At 33.6% G+C, this 23,951-nt stretch overlaps 1 protein-coding gene across 5 annotated transcripts in view; it reads left to right on the forward strand.

Moving 5' to 3' along the window:
* Positions 1-23,951, forward strand: part of Znf280d (zinc finger protein 280D) — an 86,770-nt gene that overhangs the window by 28,475 nt on the left and 34,344 nt on the right. For all 5 annotated transcript variants that reach the window (XR_003844673.1, XM_021206384.2, XM_029543833.1 and 2 more), the window contains 7 exons: positions 5,303-5,420; positions 9,221-9,391; positions 9,773-9,882; positions 15,168-15,391; positions 18,327-18,484; positions 18,872-18,972; positions 20,099-20,245. Coding sequence is in view for 4 of the 5 variants with exons in the window: in XM_021206384.2 (XP_021062043.1) it covers positions 5,303-5,420; positions 9,221-9,391; positions 9,773-9,882; positions 15,168-15,391; positions 18,327-18,484; positions 18,872-18,972; positions 20,099-20,245 (1,029 nt within the window). In the remaining variant the exon portion in view is untranslated. The remainder of the gene's footprint in view (positions 1-5,302; positions 5,421-9,220; positions 9,392-9,772; positions 9,883-15,167; positions 15,392-18,326; positions 18,485-18,871; positions 18,973-20,098; positions 20,246-23,951) is intronic.

The following is a 23,951-nucleotide window of genomic DNA, read 5'->3' on the forward strand; positions in this document are numbered from 1 at the left end:
AAAAAAAAAAAAAAAAAAAAAAGATGTGATCCTCAAAGCAGTCTTATCTAAAGCACTGTTGGGAAATATCTCCCAAGTCCAGATAGTTGTTGGTACCCTTTAATTCCCTAAGGATCAGACTGAGTCTCATTATCCTTTTGGCTTTTGGCTCAATTCCTTGCCAGTTGGGTCTTCCCAAAATGGTTGCTTGCCTCCTGAAAGTAAGGAGAGTTCTTTTTTTCTTTTCTTTCTTTTTTTCCCCCTTCTTTAAGGCAGAGTTTGTCTATTTAGCCCTGGGTGTCCTGGAACTCACTCTGTAGCCAAGCTGGCATCAAACTCAAATCTGCCTGCCTCTGCCTCCCAAGTGCTAGGATTAAAGGTGTGTGCCTCCATGTCTGGCTAAGGGAGAGTTCTTATTAGTCTCTTTTTGGGGTGGATGGGGTAGTGGTGGTTCAAGACAGAGTTTCTTTGGTTGTCCTGGAACTTGATTTGTAGAGCAGACTCACCTTGAACTCATCAGTTTCTCTGGCTCTGCCTCCCAAGTGCTAGGATTAAAGGTGTGTACCACCAGGATAGGCTTTATTTTATTACTTTCAGCAAACAATCATGTTCATAAAATGATGTTATATACCTTGCCATCTTTACCATGTTATATTGTTAAGAATCAGTTCAGCTGTCAGCCACAGTAAAAGGAAGGGAATCACACAGGGTATGAATCTTAGGAGATGGTGTCTTGGAATCCACTTTAGAATGCTGTTATTCAGTCCTCAAATTTGGTACAGATGTCCTCAAAATCGAACAAAGTACACCTGCCCCTCATCACTTAATGGAAAACAGCTCATAGTAGTGTTCTTTCTTACCAATGGTAAAATTTGATCAAACAAAAATCAAGATTTGGAAAGCTATAATTTGCCATTTTGATCTTGGTTGCTTCATAATATTTCAAGACTTCATTGATGGGTAGTATAAATGATTTTTTGATGATATATTATGAATTTTTCAATATTTGAGATAGTTCAGTGAAACCAATAGTTTGCAAATAACCAAAGTATATGTTACTGAAACGTCTGTGAGTAAATACTTATTGTACTGTGGGCTAATGATTTCAATGGGACAGGATACCAAAAGTTCACAGATGAAAAGTTTCAGATTTCACCTTTAAGAAAGTACTGGCTTCTGAGTTTTGATATCTAGTTGGGACTAGCTGTGTGTGCCTGAATCCAGAAATTTGTGTGTACTAGGCAAGCTCTTTTTTCTAACAACTAAACTAAATTCTCAAAAGAGAATAAGGACTCATGACTATGTAATGGAGAGGAGCATTTTAGCAGTATGAACTTGGTGATATAGAAGCAGGAGGATCAGGTGTTAGGGCTATCCTTGGCCACACGGTGAGTTTGAGGCTAACTTGGGATACCTAAGACCCTGGCTCCCAAAATTAAAATAAAAAAATGTAAAGATACAAAATAAGACTACTTTCATGCTGATCCATAGTAGATTTAATATAACTTTAAAATAAAGTAATATTTAATATTTTCTGCTTCATTTTCTAGTTTGGTAAATACCAACAGGTAAACAGCAACCAATGTACAAAGTGTTTTGGGGTTTAGTCAGTTTTAAATGTGTAAAATCATCTTCAAGCTGGAAAGTTAGGTTAGCACTGATTTAGTAAATAGTAAATTTCCTTAAACTAGTTCTTGTTTAGACAACAAAACAGTCTCTTGGATCCTGTAGGATTCCAAACGCTTTTATTTATATTCTTAAAAAAATTATTGTTACAATTATCTTGTTTATTTTCTTATACTTGTCAGTAGTTGTTTGGCATTAGGGAAAAAAACTGGAGAGGGAATGCATACTAATATAGTTAGATCTCACAGTCTCAGGAAGAAAGGAGCAAAAGGATGGTATTTTCACTTTTATAAAAGTTAGAAAATAAAATCTTTTCAATTAGACTTTTATTCCTGTGACCATAAAACACCTCAATTAACGGTTTGTAATCCTGGAACTTTGTTGGAAAAGAGCAGATGTGCCACTTGGTTTGTATGGGAGCTTAGGAATTATATATTTAAATCTCACTTACCTGTGTGGTCAAAGCTAAAAATCACAGATTTTTAATCTGGAAGAAATTGTCTTATTTAAGAGGATTTCTCTCTGAATGTTGAAGGTTACTGGTTTTAATAAAATATTACTTTAATTAGTTTTAGTTTAACGCTTTATGTTATGTTTTGTGTGTTTAATTTTTTATGGAATATCTTTGTATCTCAACACGTTTTTCAGGCAGGGATTGCATATATTCTCGTTAATATCATTGATAAAGTTAATATAATATGTGGATAATGAGCATGAATTTTATGTTATTATTTATACTTGGACTATAGTTTCAACACCATCAGTAATAAAAGATGCTGTATTGAGAACCTTCCTCAACCACCTAACCTTAGCCTACCAATCTATATAACTGGAAGGAATATTGTCTTTATTAATACCACTGTTATAACTATTTGAAACTCATTTACTGTGGAGAGCAAGTAAATTTACTATATACAATATGGCTATTTTAGTTTGAAAGATGAATGACTTGAAGCTCAAAAGTGACTTGCCCAAGGTTAAGTAGTTAAATAAATGTAGGTCATCCTAATTCTGTTATAGTGTCTACTTTACTCTTATTGTTGCATTTAACAAACAGTTTTCAGGTAGTTCATCTTTAAATTATTTTGAACTTGCATAAGACTTCAAAAATTCTCTATTTGAAAACTCTTTAGCTAGTTACTTGTAGACTAATGAGTTGCCTTTATGATACTCTATGGGTATTTAAGTTGCCTTTTGGGGATGTGTTTAACAGGATTAACTTTATTATGGTTTTGTTAAAGAGCTTCTTTTTCTTTTTTTTTTTTTTTTGGACAGCACAAGTGAGTATTTAAAAGTACAAGTATTTGGAGAAAATGTTTACTTCAATAAAGAATATACTTGGTTAATGTTAGGTCATGAAATTACTAATTTTTTTTCTTTACATCTTATGGTTCAGATGCTCATGTCTGTCTCAAATTCTAAGTATGGTGTTGCTTAAGATTATAAATTGTTCCTATGACTTTATAACAATCTCATTGTCAGTAAAGGTATTACAAAATGAAATTCTTAATTATACTTTAATTTATAAGCACAAAACAAAACCTTTATGTTTTTATGATTAGCATATGTGTGAGCAGCTTAGAAAAGAGATCAATGAGGGTTTGATTGGACAGGTCAGCCCTTATACTGCTTCACTAAATAGCCTTTGAGGAACATGTCCTACTTTTCACAAACTTGATCATAATGGTTATATGATAGCTTGTGGGCTTAGCTCTTTATTATTAAAATATAGGATTTAATTTTTGGCTGTTATCAATAATTCTCTATTAAACTTTCTTTACCATAAATTCTTGAAAGTAGAATAAAGGATCTTTTAGATTTTGATAGCTACTGGTAAGTTTTATTCAAAGTCACACCAATATATAACCTAGAGTTTGCCAATAGTGAATGTTATCCTTCTTTTAACCTTATTAAAAGTAGTATTAGGCTTATAGAAAAGTGAGTTCTGGGGCTCTGGTGAGATGGCTCAGTAGGTAAGAGCACCCGACTGCTCTTCCGAAGGTCCGGAGTTCAAATCCCAGCAACCACGTGGTGGCTCACGACCATCCTTAACAAGATCTGACGCCCTCTTCTGGGTGTCTGAAGACAGCTACAGTGTACTTAAATATAATAAATAAATAAATCTTTAAAAAAGAAAAGAAAAGAAAAGAGAGTTCTGATATTTCCCATCTAGCTTACCTCATGTTAACATCTTACCTCTTATGTAAAAAACAGTGTTAACCAAACTTTAGATACATCATTAGAATTTGAAGTTTTTCTACTGATTTTCTTAGATCTTTTTTATGATTCCACCTTGCAGTTATTCTTAACTTCTTCATAGCTTTGCAGTTACACATATCTGTCGTTCATGATTCTGGCAATTAAACATTGTGAGTAAATTAATTTGTAGTAGACATCATTTTTAAACAATGCCTGTTTAATTGTTAAATATTTTTCTTTGTATTTTTGTGTCCAGTAAGTTGAAAAAAGGGTATTTCATTCATGTTTTAGATAGGGTTGCTCAGGTGGACTTGGAGCTTGCTGTGTAGTTAAGGAAGATCTTTCTGTTTCCACCTCCTGAGTGCTAGGATCATAGATGTGTACTACTGTGCCTGGCTTTATTTTTGTTTGTTTGTTTGTTTTAAATTTTTTTGTTTTTGTTTTGTTTTTGGAGAAGAGGAGAGGTTCAGTTTATTTTTAAGTACTGCTTAACTAAAAAAAAAAACAAACCTGTGGATTATGCATTTTAACAGGCTGAAGGTTCAGAAATCACTCAGAGCTTACTTTGCCCCATGATTGTTCCTTATAAGTAATATTGGAGTTTATTTGTGTGTGTGTGTGTGTGTGTGTGCATATTAGTATACTTGTTATATAGTATTAAACCCTTCAATTGTATTGACCACTTCCTAATGATACTGAATATGTATATGTATACAGTTACATAAAAACTTACTGCTCTGTTATTACAGTCCATGTCATATTTTTCACTATGCTCTTGAGATTTTCCTGCTAGCTTGGGTAAAAATTTCTTTTAGCTATAGGTCTCCTGGAGCAACAGCTTCTATCCTAATCCCTTTCTGATTGGCACTGTTAGTTCACTGCAAGGCCCAAGTTGCATTGTTTTTTTGCCTTATGGCATTCCACATTCCTTGGCTTAGCATAGGTTTCTGTGGGACAATCAGAAAAGTCAAGAGTCCAATATTTTTCTTTTTGACTACATACTTATAAAGTTCTCCAAAATAGATAGTTTGAAAATTAATTTTATATAAAAACATTCATTTTCAACATTTATTAGGATTTATTTTTTTCGCTTGTTTCCATTGTGCATTTTTTACTGATTTCTCTCACTTGGTTCTTGATGGTAATACTTCAATTTTAGAACCTCTTAAGCATGTGTTGGCTTTACAGCTATAAATTAAATTTGCATTTCTTGTACTTTTAAAACATTGTATTAAAATTTGCTATCCACATTGTGATCAGTTTTATTTGGGCAAATAGGAACAAACAAGCTCTATTTGCTTGCTTTCAGTTTTGATAGATGATAATTTTGTCCAACTGGTAATTACTTTTGTGTTTTTAACTTGTTAATAATTTAATCATCAAGCAAAATTTATCTTAATAGTACAGATATGCTGTTAAATTGCTCTTATACATGTGTGTAAAACAGTAGCTATACCTATGTCCAATAAATATAATATTATTTTTTCAATTTTAACAGGGTTATGTTACAAATTCACCACGAGTTCTGTCTAATAACTCTTCAGAGTTACTGTTTGACTTGACCCAGGATACAGGATTATCACATTACCAGGGGGGATCCACACTTTCTATTGCAGGTTTGTTATGTTACTTTTTTCCTTAAAATTGTTAAAAGAAACAATGGGTAATCATACAGATTTAAGTTTCTGTTTTGAACGCCACATCTTTGTGTTAAAGTATTTGTATATTTTAACATGGACTCCTGTTTTTTGTGAGACATTTTTATTTAAAATCTTCATTAAACCACCTTGTATTCTTTTTCCTATGGAACCAACCTTTAAAATGCTTTAAAACATCAGTGAATTAGAGTGTTTTAGATACTATAAACATTGCTAATAAATAATTTCTATGGCCACTCATATTAGAAAAAGTGTATGCTTATAGTTGAATTATTTATTAGGTTAGTGTCTTTCTAGTTCAGTGATTTCAGTGTATAGTGAAGTATGGTTTTATGGTGCTATAAAGTGGCTGCAATAAAGAAGTACTTGTTAGACTAGTGACATGACTGAGCAGGCAAAGCCACTTGGTTCCAAGCATAATGGCCTGAGCTCCAACCCTGGGATCCACATAGTGGAATGAAAAAACCAACTCCTAGAAAGTTATCCTCTGACCTCTACATGTGTGTTGTGGCATGTGTATATCTACCAAACCTTCCCTTTTCCTCCCCTCCTCTCATAAATAAAGGATAATTTAAAGAAGTAGTTCTTGAATGTGGTGGTGTACACTTATAATCTCAGCACTTGCAAGGCTGTAGCAGAAGGATTATTGTCAGTTTGATTTTAACTTGTAGCATGTAATAATTTCAAGGCCATCTTATGTTATGTAGTAAGACTGTGTCTCAAAACAGTCAAGTATCAGTGATTTAGACATAGTACAAAGTGATCTTTAGAGAATTAATACAATTAGTTCATATGATAAGTATTCTTCATTAATTGAAAGTACATTAACATATCATGGAGGAATTTTGTCTTTGTGAAAATTCCTGGAAATTAAGGAAAGTTAATTTTTTAACATTAACAATTTGTATATATTCAAGTATTTTAGCTAAGATGTTCAAGAAAATTTGGAAATGTTTACATTGTTTACTAAATAGATTAATGAGGTGTTTACCAGACTCTCCTGCATTTTTTTTTTATTATAGGGCTTAAAGTGTTTTTCCATTTTAAAAATACCTTATTTGATAAACACGTCTCTGAATGTCACTTACATACATAGTTTACTAAAATGTTTACTAATATCTTGTTAATAAAATAGGTACAAGCGAAAAGAAACGGAGAAAAAATATTTGTATTAAATCTGGCATTAGGAAGCTCATAGACTTTACTCATAGGAAAAGTCTGCAGTCTTGAAACTTCTGGGAAGAAAGAAACAATAAAGACTCCTATTCTCCCTCTCAGCTTTCTACTACAGTGAGTGAAACTTCATTAAGTGGGATGACTAGGAAGTTGTAGGTTGGAACCTCTACTCTTAAGAATGTTTAGTCTTTATCAGATCAACTGACCTCTTCATACTTTCCATTTTTTTTTTATATTATTAAGAGATGGGGCTTTTTTGTGTGTGTGTATAATTCATTCAGTTCTCCACACCTGGAGAAAGGCACCTGAAGATACCATTTTGACTCTTTCTCTGGTTCACACAGGGCTTTTTTGATGCCCAAATAAGTTAAGTTAAATGTGAAAAAAAAAAAAAAAATATATATATATATATATAAAGTTCAAAGGACTTGATAATAAATATCAGTGTCAGTCAGTGCTGTTCATTCAGTACCATGATTGACAGATTACTGTCTATGGAGATTATGGGATTTTGATTTTTGACCTTGAAAGAAATTAGTATTTTTCCTGGCAGAGCTAGAACTGTTTGGAGATAGAGAATAGCATAAACCTAACAAAACAGATAAAGAGACAGAATTTAAAATACATACACAGCCAGTTGAGATGACTCATTCAGTAAAAGGATTTGCTTCCAAGTGTCAGAGCCCGAGTTTGATTCCTGGAGCCTACCCAGTGGAAGGCGAGAACAGAGCCTCACAAGTAGTTCTCTGAGTTCCACTCAAGTACCATGCGCTTTGCATACTCATAGGTACACAGATAAGTAAATAAATGTAAAATAGATTGCAAAGAATGCAGAGTGGTTTTATTTAATGTTGAGATTTCTCATGTTAAATTCTGACATTAAAGTCTATTTTTACCATCTAGTCTATTTTATAATTGGTTGCTTAATTAAAAATGCTATCGCCCTTGTTTTCCAAGTAACATAAACATGTGTTAATGAGCTTGCACTACCAGAGATCTTTTTCATGTACCTGCATTGTATCTGTCTCTGACCAAATGTTTTGAAAACAAGGAAAAATCATTACTTTGTCTTTAAAGATGAAATAGTGAATTAGTATAATCTTATTTTCCTGGCAAAACAAATGATAGGCTAATCTATTGGAATAATTTTTACTCTTTAAAGCAAGTGAAAGTATAAAATGTTTTGTTATTAATGATAATTGTTAATTATTGTTTTCTGTGTGTCAAATATTTTAAGGTACTTTTGAATACATTGTTTGACCTTGAAATAACTGTAAAATAAAGTACCATAACTTTGCAGAAATAGGAACTGAAACTCAAAATAATTAAATAAAAGTGCATAAGCAGAGACTGATAGAGTCTGGCTTTTAACATAGGCTATCTTCTTTAAATACCTAGGATTTCTCTAATACTGCTTTTACATCTGGTGTATAGATGGGTCTATTTAATGTGTAGTTTGCAAATCCTTTGTACAAAATACAGTATGTGTTATTTTTAAAAAAGACTTTGTTTGCTCTAGTTATTGTCTAATTGTCCCTTTTTCTGTTGCTGATACTCTAAGGCTTAATCCTTTAGCTTTATGGTGATTTTTCAAAAGGAAAATTATTTTTAAAAATGAAATCTATTTAAACAAAGATTTATGTAGTCTAATAACTCAAATGCAAGCATTTCTTTGTCAGACATCCCTTAATATAGTCCCTAAAACAGGTTACAACTCCCTCATTTATATACCCTTTCATTTGAGTGAGTAAAATACCATTCAGGCATAGAAGTTTCTTGTTGGTATATAGCAGTACGTATGTAGTATCACAAGCCTTGAAGAGATCACATTGTTAGGTGGGAAAGGACTAACATCACATTGGGCATTTTAAGTAATTTTAACTAGGCATAGTGATTCACACCTTTAATCCCAGCACTCAGGTGGTAGAGAGGCAGGCAGATCTCTGGAGTTCATGGCCAGCCTGGTCTACAGAGTGAGTTCCAGGACACCCAGAGCTGCACTGAGAAACTCTGTCTTGAAGGGGAAAAAAAGAAAGAAATTTAAAGGATTTATAAGTGTTTGGAACAAACTGTGCATGTATGCATATATGTATTGTTAAAACAAGAATATACTTAAGCATCTGAAGATAATTGGTTTTAGGAACTTCAAAATATCTTCAGTTTTTTTTTTTCAAGCCATACTGAGAATTTCTTGTATAGAAAGATAATTTCACAAATTTATTAAATAAATGTAGTCCCTAATATTATTTATGCTATTTCCTTATATTCTCTAAATTTTTAACATTTAGTTCCTTAGTTTTGTTTGAGACAGGGACTTACAATGTAGCTTTGCCTTGCTAGCTTGGTACTGGTTAGGTAGACCAGGTTGGCCTCAGATTCACAGATCTTTCTGCCTGTCTCTGCTTCATAAAAACTGGAACTAATGGTGTGTGCCACCATGCCCAGCAATGATTTCTATCATTGATATAGCATAGTTCAATTATGTCATATATTTTAGTTCCCACATATTTAGGCTTAACTGTTTATGAGTAGTATTTTTATAATATTTTAAAATCTTTCCCCCACTGTTTAAATCATTTTAGGTTTGAATGAAGCTTCATTTTTATCAAAACGTCCTTCTGGTTCTGACATAAGCAGTGTTAACCCAAAAAAGCCTAAACCCAGTGAAAATATTTCTGGAACAGATGCCTCTTCTGTAATCTCTTCAGAAAAGTCTCCACCAGTGATATCTCTACAAGTGGTACCATCGCAAGGTAAAAACACCTGCCCACAAAAAAGAAATTCTGTAGTATTTAAAGATAAGTTTTGTAAATGGTTACAAATTAAGAAACTAATAGTGGTTATTTAAGTTAAAAAGTGATAAATTTGGGGGCTAGTTAAAAATACTTAAAACTTTTTTAGAGAACCTGTGCTTGATTCCCAGCACCCACAGAGAGTGGCTCTCAACCACCAGCTAAGTCCAGCTCAGGGAACCTGACATTCTCCTCTGGCACCCACGGGCACCAATACAAATGTTATAGTTGCATACATGTGTGTGTACCCAGTAATAATTAAAAATAATTTATAAAAAGGAACAAACAAAAAACCCTGAAAATGATGCATGTTATTTCATAGTTGATCTGAATTTATTTTAGGTGCAAATTGTTCATCAAGTCAATCTAAAAATGGAACAACTTTTCCAAGAGCATGCCCCAAATGTAATATTCACTTCAATCTTTTGGATCCTCTGAAAAATCACATGACGGTAAATCTTTTCCAAAATCTATTTTTGAGAGTTTGAAAATCCTTAAAAATATTAATGACTGGTATATAGTAAATAATTGTTTGACTTAGTAAGTTAGGAATGAAATCTTCTCATACTGGGTATATCCATAGAGCGTAGGTAAAAATTTATATTCAAAATCATTCTACATGATGGTAAAATTCTTTAGTTCATATATTTATAATATATGTTTATTGTATTCTGATTTTAAACACAATAATATTGATTAAATCATATTCCTATTCATAAAACCTTTTAGTGTGAATTCAATCTTTTTATAACTTAAAATTCTATAGTTTATATATATGCAAATATGTATTCCACATTAGATAATGAAAATAAATCATACACATTGTCAGTATTCAGACATAAACTTCAAATGTTCATGCTTTTCATGTAAAATAATTGTTTTGATAAATCCAGGATACATTGCACTTATACATTTGTATAAAGTTTTTATTGAAGTAGGAAGCTTTTGGTTTAGATTTGAAGAAAATTTCAAAGTATGTGTGAAATATGAAGTTTAGGTAACACTTTCCTTCAAATATTAGCTTTTATTGTGCTCTGTTATGCCTTTATAGAAATGTTCTGTAATCTCCTTGTTCCTACTACGAATGACAGGAAGGAGGCAGGGGAGATAAAAACAGCAGTGCGTACTCTATATATAGAGTACAAAAGGATTAAGAAGCAATGAGGTAGTATAGGAAGAGTCCTTGCTGTTTCAGAAGCTGACCATTTTTAATTCATCATTTTTAAAAACAAAAGCAGAATGAACTCACTGGCAGTTGATGGAGAAAGGGAGACACTTTTGTCAGTGGTGTAGTTACTGGTCAAGTTTTCCATACTGTAAATAACCTTTCACTCGTAAAAGTAATCCTAATCAAACTTACTGAAAAAAAAAAAATGGAGAAAGACAGCTGAAGACAGGATGAAGACTTCCTGGGAGCAGGGAAGTAGGGACAAGGACAAGAGAGAGTAATGAGGGTTGAGTATGATCAAACTATATCATCTATGGGGGTGAAGATGGCATCGGGAAACCCATTCTTACAAAGAACTATATAGACAAATAAGATAGAAAAATAACTTAAAAATTATAAACACCTCTTTATTCACAATTGCATTTGATTTGTAGTACTTCCAGCTCCCACAGTGTAGCATTAAGGACTGAACTATATACTTTGGTCATACAGGAGAATTGTACAACTGATTTCACCCTTGTAATGTTTTATAAGACTTATGATACTTTATTTGTTTGATATTAGAGACAGAGAGAAAAAAATAAGTACATTAGTTATTCTTACTCATCTTTTTGACTAAGTAATGTAATCATGTGATTCATAAAAGCCTATACAGGAATGCAACTGAGGAGGCTGGCCCGACTCATACCTGTCTGGTTTATAGGGTGGCTCTCAAAGAGAATAACTACATATTTGCTTTATATACTCTAGGTTTGTTTTATTGTTGTTGGGTGTATGTGTGTGTATGTGTGTTTACAGATAAAATGTAAATGTTCTTATTTTCCCTCTATTTCATGTACAAATTGTCTCATACTGTGTTATCTTCTTGGCCTAATTAACTATCTTTTTCTGTGATAAAAACATCATAACCAAAGTGGTGTAGAAAAGAAAGAAATGTTTTATGCCAGCTTACAGTCAGTCCATCATGAAGTAAAATCAGGGCAGGAATTCAAGGGAGGAACCTGGAGGCAGGAACTGAAGCAGAGACCATGAAAAAAATGCTGCTTCCTGGCTTGCCTCCCATGACTTGCTCAGCTGGCTTTTTACAAAACACTAACCAAAACATTTCTGTACTTGAAGAAATTGGTGACCTCTATCCTAAAAGGTTTTTAAAAATATTTTTAAAGGCATTCTTTATGATTACTTTTATTGGAAATTAATAAAGGTTATCATGTAGCATTCAAATATTAGAATCCCATAGCATTCATAAAAGCAACATAATTCATATTTTATGAATTTTATATATATATATATATATATATATATATATATATATATATATATATATATATATATATATATCCCTTGTTTCGTAGTGGATATATACATCCTCAAATCTAGGAAGGGTAAGTTCAAAGTCTTGGGCAATTTTTCAGTCACAGAAAGGCAAATACTACATGATCTACATTATCTCAGAAGGTGAAGTAGTTTACTTGACGCTAAGGAGGTTAACAGTACTGAATTATAGATAGGAGGTAGGTTCCTTATATTCTATAAGAACACAACACTGTAGGATGAAATATAATCAAAAGAACACATTGTGTATCAAAAAGAGGAAAGGCTTTTTGAATATACTAATAAAGGATAAAACTTAAGATAATGGATATAATAATTACTGATTTTTGATCATTACCCAATGTAAACATGAGTCACATCATGTTAAACTTCATTTTTATGAAAATGCAAATTCTCACCTTCACTCCCCCAAAAGACTTAGGAGCCTGAGAGATAGTTAAGTGGCTAAAGCACTTGGCTTCTCTTTCAGAAGACCTGGATCTTGTTCCTGCCACTTACGTGGCTGCTCATAGCTGTGTGTAACTCCAGTTCCAGGGATTACCTTACACTCTAATCTGGCCTCCAGGGAACTACACACATGTGCACATACGTAAATATAGGCAACACACACACATAAAATAATACATTTTTTAATAAGAATTTAAATTACAGGAAATTAAACTAGATTAAGAAGAATGAAGTATAGATGGTGTCTGATAACTTGTCAGACAGACTACAGACCACAACACTGAAATATTCACTAGGTACAAATGACTATCTCATAAAAATAAGTGCGAAGTGAAGGATTGCAGAACAGACCTTAGAGCCAGAATGGTTATATGTCCCAACAAAGTTGTTCGGTTGATTTTTGAGTCCTATGTAGTTGTGCCCTGTATAGCTTATTATCTTTATATAAAACCTAAATCTAAACTTAGTCCTTGTTTCTCAAGTTGTACTTCTTGCCTTTTGAATGTTTCAGGATATTTTGATTTTCCTCAAAAGCAGTCCCTTACTCCATTTACTGTACTTGGTTTTTATTTGCCATTTGTTCTTTATCTGTTTTTATTAAGGATCTAAATCTAAAATATTATTGAAGAGGTATTATGAATAAGGATTTTGTGCAACTTTTAATACTCTGATCCTGTCTTTTTTGTATGAAAGAAAATAAAACAGCAATTAATTGCTCATTTGTTATGTATATAATTTATGAGCATCTTTGTGAAACCATTAACTTTTATAAATAGTAAAGTAGAATCTTAAACCTTACTCTTCCATAGGTCATTTTATAGCTTCAGAAAAGAATCACATACCAAGAATCACATGGAGTGGCTTCTCCTGAAAGCCAGATCTAACATTTAGGGTATACCATCAATATTGACCATTATTAATTGGAAGACTGAATTAAAGAATTTTATAAATTCCAATTTTCCTGAGATTTTTGTGATCCCCCCCAGGAGGGTTTTAAATTAGGTTAGTACTTTGTTAATATAATAACCATTATTACACATACTTCATACATATATTTTGCTAGGTCTGTGCTCTACCACTGGATTGCAACTGCAGCTCCTGAGTGATTTTCCAGTGTAGTATAGTAGCTTATTCCACACAATGCCTCATTTCCTTACAATTATCATTATTTCTATTAGTCTCATAAAAGTCTTTAGAAATAGCTTGATTTTTTTTTTTAAATTTAAATTTTGAGTTCATAGATGTTACATGTACCTCAGGAAAAAAATCAGAAATAAGGCTGAGCCTTTTATCCAAGGTCTGGGGCAAAAGCAGGCAAATCTCTGTGAGTTCAAGGGTAGAAGGTCTACTGAGCAAATTGCAGGTCAGCTCTATCTCCAAGAAAGAAAATACAGAAACATAAGTAACAAAGCCTTTTCTTACTTCTCTTTTTATTTATTACTATTATTATTATTATTATTATTATTATTTTGTTTGTGGTTCTATTCTATCCAAGGGGGGAAGATCATCTTATTAGGATACTAATATACTTACTTTTTTTTCCTTTTTCTTTCCTTCAAGACAAGATTTCACTATGTAGCCATGGCTGACCTGAAACTCACTGTGTAGACCAGGCTGGCCTTAAACTCATAGGGATCCAAGTGCCTCTGCCTCTCTGCTTCTGTATGCTGAGATTAAAGATGTGAGCCACTATTCCCAGCAAATAAATACACTTATTGGTGCAACTTCAATTTGTAAATATAAGTTTGCTCTCTTGTGAATCAGTTTTATTTAGTATTTTTCCTACTTCACAGATATATTTTAAATGTGGTTTTGTTTTGTTGTTGTTGGTTGGTTGGTTTTTTATGTTTTTATGTTTGTGGATTTAGAAATTGAAAAGATAATTCTGGCCATCAGTTCTTTCAAGAGTATTTGAATATCCAGAACCCATATTTTGAAAGGTCTATGTGGTGGTTCTTGCCTGTTGATCCAAGCTAGGTGGATGGTTCTTGAGGAATGACACTAAGGTTCATTCTCTTTTAGTATTGTTGTCCAGACATGGTAAATAACTTTTTGGGATTGACTAAAGCATGTCATCTGGCCTCCACATACATATACATGTGCATGTATGCTCATACCCATACATGCACATCATTTTTTAGTTCTATGAATCTAGAGCGCGGTAGTTAGCTGTGTAAAAATCTAGTTTTAACCAGCTTAGGAAGTTTTCATATAACCTGATACATCAAAGCATGTAACATTCACCTTCCTCCTGTATTGTTGACATGGTAATGAAATGAATGAATTTTGGTTAAGAAACAAATGACTATTAAACATGTATCTAAGCAGGTAAATTGCATGGGAAAAGTTTAAATAGCCAAATCCTAGTCTTAAGGCTTTTTTCATCTCTTCTTAAATTTTTGTTTTGTTAAGATAATGTTTATGGGCTGGCGAGATGGCTCAGCTGTTAAAGGTGCTTGCCGCCAAACCTGACGACTTGAGTTCAATCCCTGGAACCCACGTGGTGGAAGGAAAGAGCCGACGTCCGCAGGTTGTCCTCTGACCTCCACAAGTGCACTATGGCATTCATACCCATACATAATACATACACTAAACAAATAAATAGTCTACTTTTTAAAAAATGTCTACTTTTCTAAACTTTTTAGAATATCCACCATAGGCTTTCACTATTCTTCCAGATACCTAATCAAGCATAGTTATACATGGTTTGGCCGTAGTTGAAAACATAATTGTTTTTGCTGTTATTTTGTAATAAGCCATCTTTTTTTTTTTTTCATTCTCTTCTAGTATTGTTGTCCAGAAATGATAAATAACTTTTTGGGATTGACTAAAGCAGACAATTTAAATTCAGCAAATGAAGCTAAGACTCTTGAATCAGAGAAAGGAAAATTGATAATGTTAGTTAATGACTTTTATTATGGAAAACATGAAGGAGATGCCCTGGAAGAACAGAAGACTCATACAACCTTTAAGTGCTTCAGTTGCTTAAAAGTTCTTAAAAATAATATTAGGTATGTAAATATATATAATTTATTTCAATGAAAGTGGGAATACCAGAGATGTAACCATCGTTGTCTTTATCATGCACTCTTGTCATTCTAGATGAGCAATTTCAGTACTGTCTCCTTTGATGTATTTTCAGTCTCCTCTTAAGTCTGTTGCTTTGTCTTTCTTTCATATGACTCAAGAAAGGACAGAGATTAGTTTGGAACAAAATGAACTTATTTCATCTTTTGCTAGTTATTTAGGAGTTTTGATTTTCATATATCTCTGAATATAATAAATTTTCCCGATACAAAAAGGACTTCTCCAGAAGTTGGCAAACTGACTTCTTCCTTATTATTACTAGTTGATGACCAGATCTGCGTTATTATAATATGCATTTTGTGGGAAATATATTTTTTATCAGTGATTAATTAATTCTAGGAGACTTGTATGTTTTCATTTTAAATTAAAATTAGATATTTTATTCTTGAAATTTTAAAAATTGTCTATACAAATGTTTTAAATTGTTGAAATTTATACTTTATAATCTTCTAGTGGCATATGTTACAAAAATATCACCTGTAAGAAGACTACAGAATGATGGTTTTCATTTATTATATAGCCTAAAATTTATGTTTTATTAGACACGACTTTTCTCCCCTTATAAAAACTTTCAAACATTCATCACAAAATTGAAAGTTTGGCCTTGCACCCTTGCCCCTTTGCTTTTCTCCACCCCTCTTTACTTGTGTCACTGTTTGTCTTTCTCCTTTCAACAATCTGAGTTTTATAAATTAATTAAGGTATTGATAAAAACTGATTATTTTTAAATGTATATTTCAAAATAAGTTGCATGCATGAGTATACTTATAAAAAAAAAAAAAGTTGTACTTTAGGAGTGGATGTGGGTCAAGTTTGGGGAGAGGGTAAGAATATATTTAAAACATAGCTGGTGAGATGGCTCAGTGGGTAAGAGCACCCGACCGTCCGGAGTTCAAATCCCAGCAACCACATGGTGGCTCATAACCATCCGTAACAAGATCTGACGCCCTCTTCTGGAGTGTCTGAAGACAGCTACAGTGTGCTTACATATATATAATAAATCTTTAAAAAAATAAAACATAGAGGGGAGAAGCTGAACTGCTGTAGAGAGCTGGGGTGAGCTGTAGAGAGAATAAAGGAAGCTGCAGCGGGAAGCTGTGGAAGCTGCTCAAACCCTAAAAAAAATAAAAAAATAAAAAATAAAACATAGAAAACTTGATCTCCAAAAAGACAAATTAAAAGAAGATATTGTACACAAATACACATGTATATCTTTTACAGATACTAAAAAAACCATTTTAGTGGTTTTTATATACCAGCATTAGCATTTTATATACCAGCAGTTATCTCTTGGCCCCCTGACTTTACTCACTTCTGTCTTGTGTGGCTCCTGCTAATGTGATGCTCACAGGCTTCTTTGTGCATTCCAGAGCTCTTATACTACTTCACTTCTTCAAGAACTAATGCTCCCAGTATTTTGTGTTTTGGATGTAATACTGAAGCAGCATTGAAGTAGACCTCCACCACCTAGTCCCATATTCTTATTGTTATAAGATTTAGTCAGGAGAAATTTTTAATGTGTACAAGTGGGTTTCACTGTCTTTGTTAACTTCCTTGTTAAGTATTCTTCAATTCTGCAATTTATTTTAGCAAAAGTCTTGTTTGTCTTTTAAGATTAGTCCATTTAATATTCAACATGAAAAATAACTTTTTCTATGAATTATTTTAGGACATTAGTTCCATTTGTTTATATTAGAATATTTAGAAAATTTAAGCATATTACCTTTAGTAACATATAGAAACTAAACATTGAAAGCTTTTACTTGGGAAATGTACCCTTAATGATAAATACTGTGACAAAGGAATTAAAGATACAGTATTTTGTCAGTAAAATTTGGGAAGGCAACAAAACCAAGAGGTCTACCTTCTTTGATCCTGAAGTGCTAGGACAGGTGTGTGCAAGAATTCCTGGCCTTGCAGTTATTTATAATTTGTATAATGGTACAAAACATATCCAGATTTCCATTTGACTTCTCATACAGGTTTTTTTATTACTGTTTTCGCCCCTGTTGGGTATCACTAAAAACAGGTCATTGTAAGAAGTTACCATATATTGTCTTGGGAACTATGCATTCCAGTTAGGTCTTATGTAAACATAGAGAGAAATCAACTAGCTAGTTAATACATTACTTTATATAATTATACTTTAGTGCTTTAAGGGGTGAGCTCAGAATTTACTGACTCATGCTGTTTTGCCTATATGCAAATATTTAACCAAGACTATGGTTTTAAGGGTTTTGTAGAGCTCATATTAAAACCAAAGGGGAAATAAAGATACTTCAAAGTGTATTACAATTTGCTTTGAGGAAATATTGTTCTTCAGAGATAGAAAAAAGAAATAGATGTCATAGCTTTCATGGTGTCTGTTCTCTGGATTGATAACATTTTCATATAGTTTCATGCTTATTTATTTCCTTTGAAGCCTCTTGGATGATTTTTATTAATAAATATATTAATTTTATTGGCCCAGTCTAAAAATTCTTTTGATCAAGTAATACTGCTTTTTATTTCAGCCAAAAGCTTCAGTAAGCTTTTTAAAATAGATATATTCCCATTTATACCACACTTTTCCTAAGGGTCATAGTTCTGTTCATAAGAAACCTTGTAGGGATGCTGAAATAGCAAAGTGTAAAACTGAAAAATGGATGTTGTCTTACAAAGGGCACAGTCTGCAAGTTAAAATGAACAGTTTATGCTAACAGTAAACAGTATCACTAAATAAATGAAAAGTTCCTTGTATTGTAGGCATTAAAACTGTTATTATATGCACTTAGAAACGAAGATAATAGTGGGTTAAGATATTGGTGGGATCTTCTTTAAGTTTTTAATTTGAATCTGTATGCCTGTTGCCATTTGTAGGTTTATGAACCACATGAAGCACCATTTGGAGCTTGAGAAGCAGAGCAGCGAGAGCTGGGAGAAGCACACCACTTGCCAGCACTGCTACCGGCAGTTCCCCACGCCCTTCCAGCTGCAGTGCCACATCGAGAGCACCCATACGCCTCATGAGTTCTCCAGTGAGTTACTTTTCAGGGTTAATGAAGCTCAGCAGGTCTTGAGAAAACTGTTACAGAAATAACAACAAGAAATAAACTTTGGATTTTGGGGGCAAAATTTTAAAAGCTAACTTATTCCAAGCTTCAGTTCAAATCCCAGATGTGTGTCTTGGTGTAGTAGCTACATAAGTTTAGGCAGGTTATTTGGTACTGAGACAATAGGATAACAGACATGACTTTGTGGTAGTGCTAAAAGAAGAATTGCACTAAGTTATGTATATGTATGGCTGCTCACCAACTCTAATACTACCACTTCTGCTGATAAACTTGTTGACACCGTTATCCAAAATGAGCTTTTATTATTTACATATTAAAATGTTGTAATAACTCTCTTCCTTTCATCTATAGCCATTTGTAAAATCTGTGAGCTATCATTTGAAACTGAACAGATTCTTTTACAACATATGAAGGATAACCATAAACCTGGTGAAATGCCATACATCTGCCAGGTACGTCATGTTTTATAGTGTCATTAACTGTTGTTGTTTTGGAGTTAAGATTTGTAGGTATTAGATAAGTTGTTAGCAGGGTTTTTTGTTTGTTTGTTTGTTTGTTTGTTTGTTTTTAAGTTAAAGGACCAAACAGTAAGCATTTCATTTTAGAGATATTACAGTCTCTATCACAGCTAGTCAACTCTCCCATGTGGCAAGTCAGCAATGACAGTAAAGGACTGCAAGGATGTATCTGTGAACTTTATGGATTTCAAATTTTGAATTTTTTAAAAAATAAGTATACTGTAGCTGTCTTCAGATGCACCAGAAGAGGGTGTCAGATCTCATTACGGATGATTGTGAGCCACCATGTGGTTGCTGGGATTTGAACTCATGACCTTTGGAAGTATAGTCAGTGCTCTTAGCCATTGAACCATCTCTCCAGCCCAAACTTTGAATTTTATATAATTTTCATGTATAGTGAAATATATCGGTGGTGTTCGTTTTAATTTTGCCCTTTAGGTAAAAATGGCAACTAAAATCAAAGTACCTCCTATTTAATTTACAGTGAAAAGTCTCTTAGCACAGCTCATACATTATATGAAGGGAGGACAGTGAACTAGATTTGGTTCAGAAGATGCTCTTTGCTCCCAATCACTAGAAAGAGAGAGCCTTGACGGAAAAATAGAGTGAATTTCTTTACCCTAGACAGATCACTATAGCCATATGACCAAAATACAAATGCTTAGTTATGCAGAGCCCTATGACGTGCTTTAGGACATGTATTTCTTCAGAATTTGAAGGAGTAGAAAAGCAAGAGAAAGATGAATTGCCACTGTAATAGTTTAGAGGCAGTATTTATAATCTGATGGACAGTGCTGTTTTATGTAGAAATAAAGTATTTTATAGGACAGAAGATCTTAAGTTTCAAATCAAGACAGGATATGGTGATAAATAATCTGATACAAATAAAGTACCTGTTATATTTTGGGAAGTAGTCTTCAGCTTTGAAGGATCACCTTTTGCTGCTTTTTTTGGTGTCTGCCTTAGTGAACTTTAAGGCATTGGGGCTGGATGGATAATATATTTGTAGTTGCAAATCAGTTACAAAATTTCCATTTAAACATAACCTTTTTATCTCTAGGTTTGCAATTACAGATCATCATTATTTTCTGAGGTAGAGTCTCATTTTAGAACATCACATGAAAACACTAAGAATTTGCTATGTCCATTTTGCCTCAAAGTTATTAAAATCGCCACGCCCTATATGCATCATTACATGAAGCATCAGGTGAGGTTAATAATTCTCATTTTTTTGTGTTACCTGATTATCACTCAGAATATTGTTTGCTTTCCAAAGAGAGTGGATTTGATCCACATATGATGTGTGTACTGAATCACTTGTGAGACTTCCACTTCTTCCATTGCTTCTTTTCTAGTGATACTTGGTCTACAAACAGTTGACAAAACTTAAAAATGGCAAGAAATAGGAATCATAGGATTGAGACAGAACAGAGGCTAATAGAATATGGGAAAGATTGGACTTTAGGGTCTTGGTAGATATGGGAATGACTTTGAAGTACCCTCTCAAGAGGAGGTGAAAGAATGAGTCTGAACTGAGAAAGAATCAAGATAGAAAATTTCTTAGTTTTATTTTCCTCTTTGTTTTGAGTTTTCCACTGTTCAGACCTTTGGTATTATGATAAGACATGTCATTATTGACCTAGATCAATGTTTTTTAGTTATATGACAAAGCAAACAAGTGTTAGTCAATATTTGAACTTGGCCAGAACATAGCTTGTTTCCTGTATGACTGTTGCTAGCTTAGCTATGTAATTTCTGGCACTCATTATTAGTTGTTGAATCTTCCTTGCATTTCTGATGTGATGCTTATTGGTTCTTTTCCTGGAGCAATTAAACCTCCCTTTGAGCTGAAAATGTTGCTATGACATCGATACCTGTCTTTTAGTAGCAGTGCTTTTGTTGGGATCAGAAAGCCATCCATGTCCACACCAGATCCACTGATGGTGAAGTCAGGTTTTGCCAGCTTACTGAAAGCTCAGTGCATTTGTACTTTATCATGTCTGCACATCAGGTATTTCCCATTGTAACATTGATTTTTTGGTTTTTTGTTTTGGTTTGGTTTTGGTTTTTCGAGAAAGGGTTTCTCTGTGTAGCCCTGGCTGTCCTGGAACTCACTCTGTAGACCAGGCTGGCCTTGAACTCAGAAATTCACCTGCCTCTGCCTCCCAAGTACTGGGATTAAAGGCATGTGCTACCACTGCCCCGCCCATTATAACATTCTTGTCTGTCGGGTTCAATTAATCAGAAAATTAACTTATGGAGGGTGTGGTTTGGTTTGGTTCTTGATTTTTCAAGACAGGGTTTCTTTGCGTGACCCTGACGGTCCTAGGACTTGCTTTATAGACCAGACTGGCTTTGAAATCAGAGATAAACCTTTCTCTGCTTCCCAAGTGCTGGGATTAAAGATGTGTATCATCACCTCCTGTCTAACTTCTGTTTTTAATTAGTAGAGAACGTGAAAGTAGAATTTTCCAATAAATTTTGGGTCAGCTGTATTGTGAGTGTGATTCTACAGATCTTTGAAAAATTCCAACAAGATCTTCTATTCTGGAATATCCTTAAACATTGTTTCACTGGTTTTTCATATGATTTTTCCTCAAAATTTGTTACTGGTATATTTGATAAATATCTTTAGATAACCCTATATCTGGTGGTATTTTCTTTCTTTCTTTCTTTTTTTTTGGTTTTTCGAGACAGGGTTTCTCTGTGTAGCTTTGGCTGTCCTGGAACTCACTCTGTAGACCAGGCTGTCCTCGAACTCAGAAATCCGCCTGCCTCTGCCTCCATAGTGCTAGGATTAAAGGCGTGCACCACCACGCCCGGCTTCTAAAGTTCATTTTTATTCTTGACAATTTGAAAAGTATATTAGACTTCAAGCATTCTCATTGCTGTGATTAACATACAATGACCAAGGCAACTTACAAACTATTTAATTGGACTTAAAGTTTCAGAGGGTTGAGTCCATGATGGAGGAATAGCATAGGAAGCAAACAGCAGGTTTGTTGGCTAGAATACCAAAGAGCTCATATTTTGATCCACAATAGGGGTAGAGAGAGAGAAACTGACAGAGAAAGACAGACGAAGGTGTGGGACACTGACTGACTGACTAATTGACTGACTGACTGACTGCTCATGTAAACCACAGGAGTAATATTAAATACATGAGTATATGGCATTTCAATTATGGACTGAGATGTTAGTTATAGAGAAAAACATTTCTGGTCAATAAACTCATGTGGACTGTCTTACCAGCTTGTTTAGTTTCTGATTCTTAACCACATTTTCTGTTTTAATTCATCCTTTTTGAGTATACAATAAGTGGATTTGTATTGTTTGCATTTGTAAAGACAATCTAATGTACCATGCTTATAACTAACCTTAAGATGAAGCTAGAGCTGTAAGATCTTATTACATACTGCTTTGAGCTTTATAACAGTTGTCTTCTTTTAATTTTTTTTTTTTTTTCGGTTTTTCGAGACAGGGTTTCTCTGTATAGCCCTGGCCGTCCTAGAACTCACTCTGTAGACCAGGCTGGCCTCGAACTCAGAAATCCACCTACCTCTGTCTCCCAAGTGCTGGGATTAAAGGCATGTACCACCACTGCCCGCCCTAAAATATTTTTTAAAATATTAAAACTTATTAAAAACTCTGTGTGGATGTTTGCCTATATCTAAGTCTTGTGTACCATGTGTATGCTTAGTGCCTGTCGTGGACTCAAAAATGCTTCTGTTGGGTCCACCATGTGAGTGCTGGAAATTGAACCTGGGTCCTCTGGAAGAGAACCCAGTGCTTTTAACTACTAAGTCATCCCTTTAGCCCCTCTTTTAAAATACTATGTTGATATGTAACAGTTGTACACTTTGAGGCATACAGTGTAATAATTTGGGACAGTTATATAGTTTATAATAAAAAATCACAATAATAACATTTTCCCCAGTCCTTTTACCACTTCTTGTACTCAGTAACCATGATGACTAATGACAGCCATGTTGGACAGCACAGCCACAGAATATTTTCTCATTACAAAAAGTTTATTGAATAACACTGTTTAAGTGTTTTTGGGTTGTCCAGTTAAAATTTATTTTGTTTTAAAGAGGTCATTTTATCTACCTATTGATCAATGAAAAATGGCAAAAATTTTAAAGTAGCATTTAAAATTTTTATATGTATGTCTGTGGTTATATGCATATGATGAGAATTGAACTTGGGTTCTCTGGAAAAGGAATACGATCAAGTAACTGCTGAGACACCTCTCCAACCCACAAATAACATTATTTTCTACATAAAAAGACAGTACAACTAATGTTAACAGTACCAGGTCTTTAAGCACTTGGATTATAAATAAAAGACATTTCACATGATAATTACTAGGATTTCTCTGTCTTGGTTTTTTGAGACAGTATCTCACTATATATAGCTCCGGCTGTCCTGGAACTCATTCTGTAGTCCAGACTAGCCTCAAACTCAAGCAGTCCACCTGTCTGTCTCTGCCTCCTGAATGTTGAGATTAAAGGTGTGTCCCACCTTGCTGGCTAGGATTCTCATTAGAATTTGTTTATACATTTTCATAGTTTTGTTTGTTTTAAAGATTTATCTTTTATGGCTGTTTTGATTTTATGTGTGTCTATACACCACATGCATGTACTGCCTGCAGAGGCCCGAAGAGGCTCCCCTAGAACTGGAGTTAAAATTGTTAGTTCCCCTTTGGGTACTGTCAATCAAACCCAGGTCCTCTGGAAGAGCGACTAGTGCTCTTAACCAGTGACCTCTTCAACCCTCAAAACTTTCATGTTTGATTACTTCATAGCAGATAATCTTGAGATCCAATACTAATAATAAATGTTTTAAAAATGAGATGATTCTTCGATTTTTTTTATACTAAAGATTAATTAAAATTAAATTCCGAACTTAGG

The sequence above is a fragment of the Mus pahari genome, chromosome 10, assembly GCF_900095145.1.
Source record: "Mus pahari chromosome 10, PAHARI_EIJ_v1.1, whole genome shotgun sequence".
In the NCBI taxonomy this organism is placed as follows: domain Eukaryota; kingdom Metazoa; phylum Chordata; class Mammalia; order Rodentia; family Muridae; genus Mus; species Mus pahari.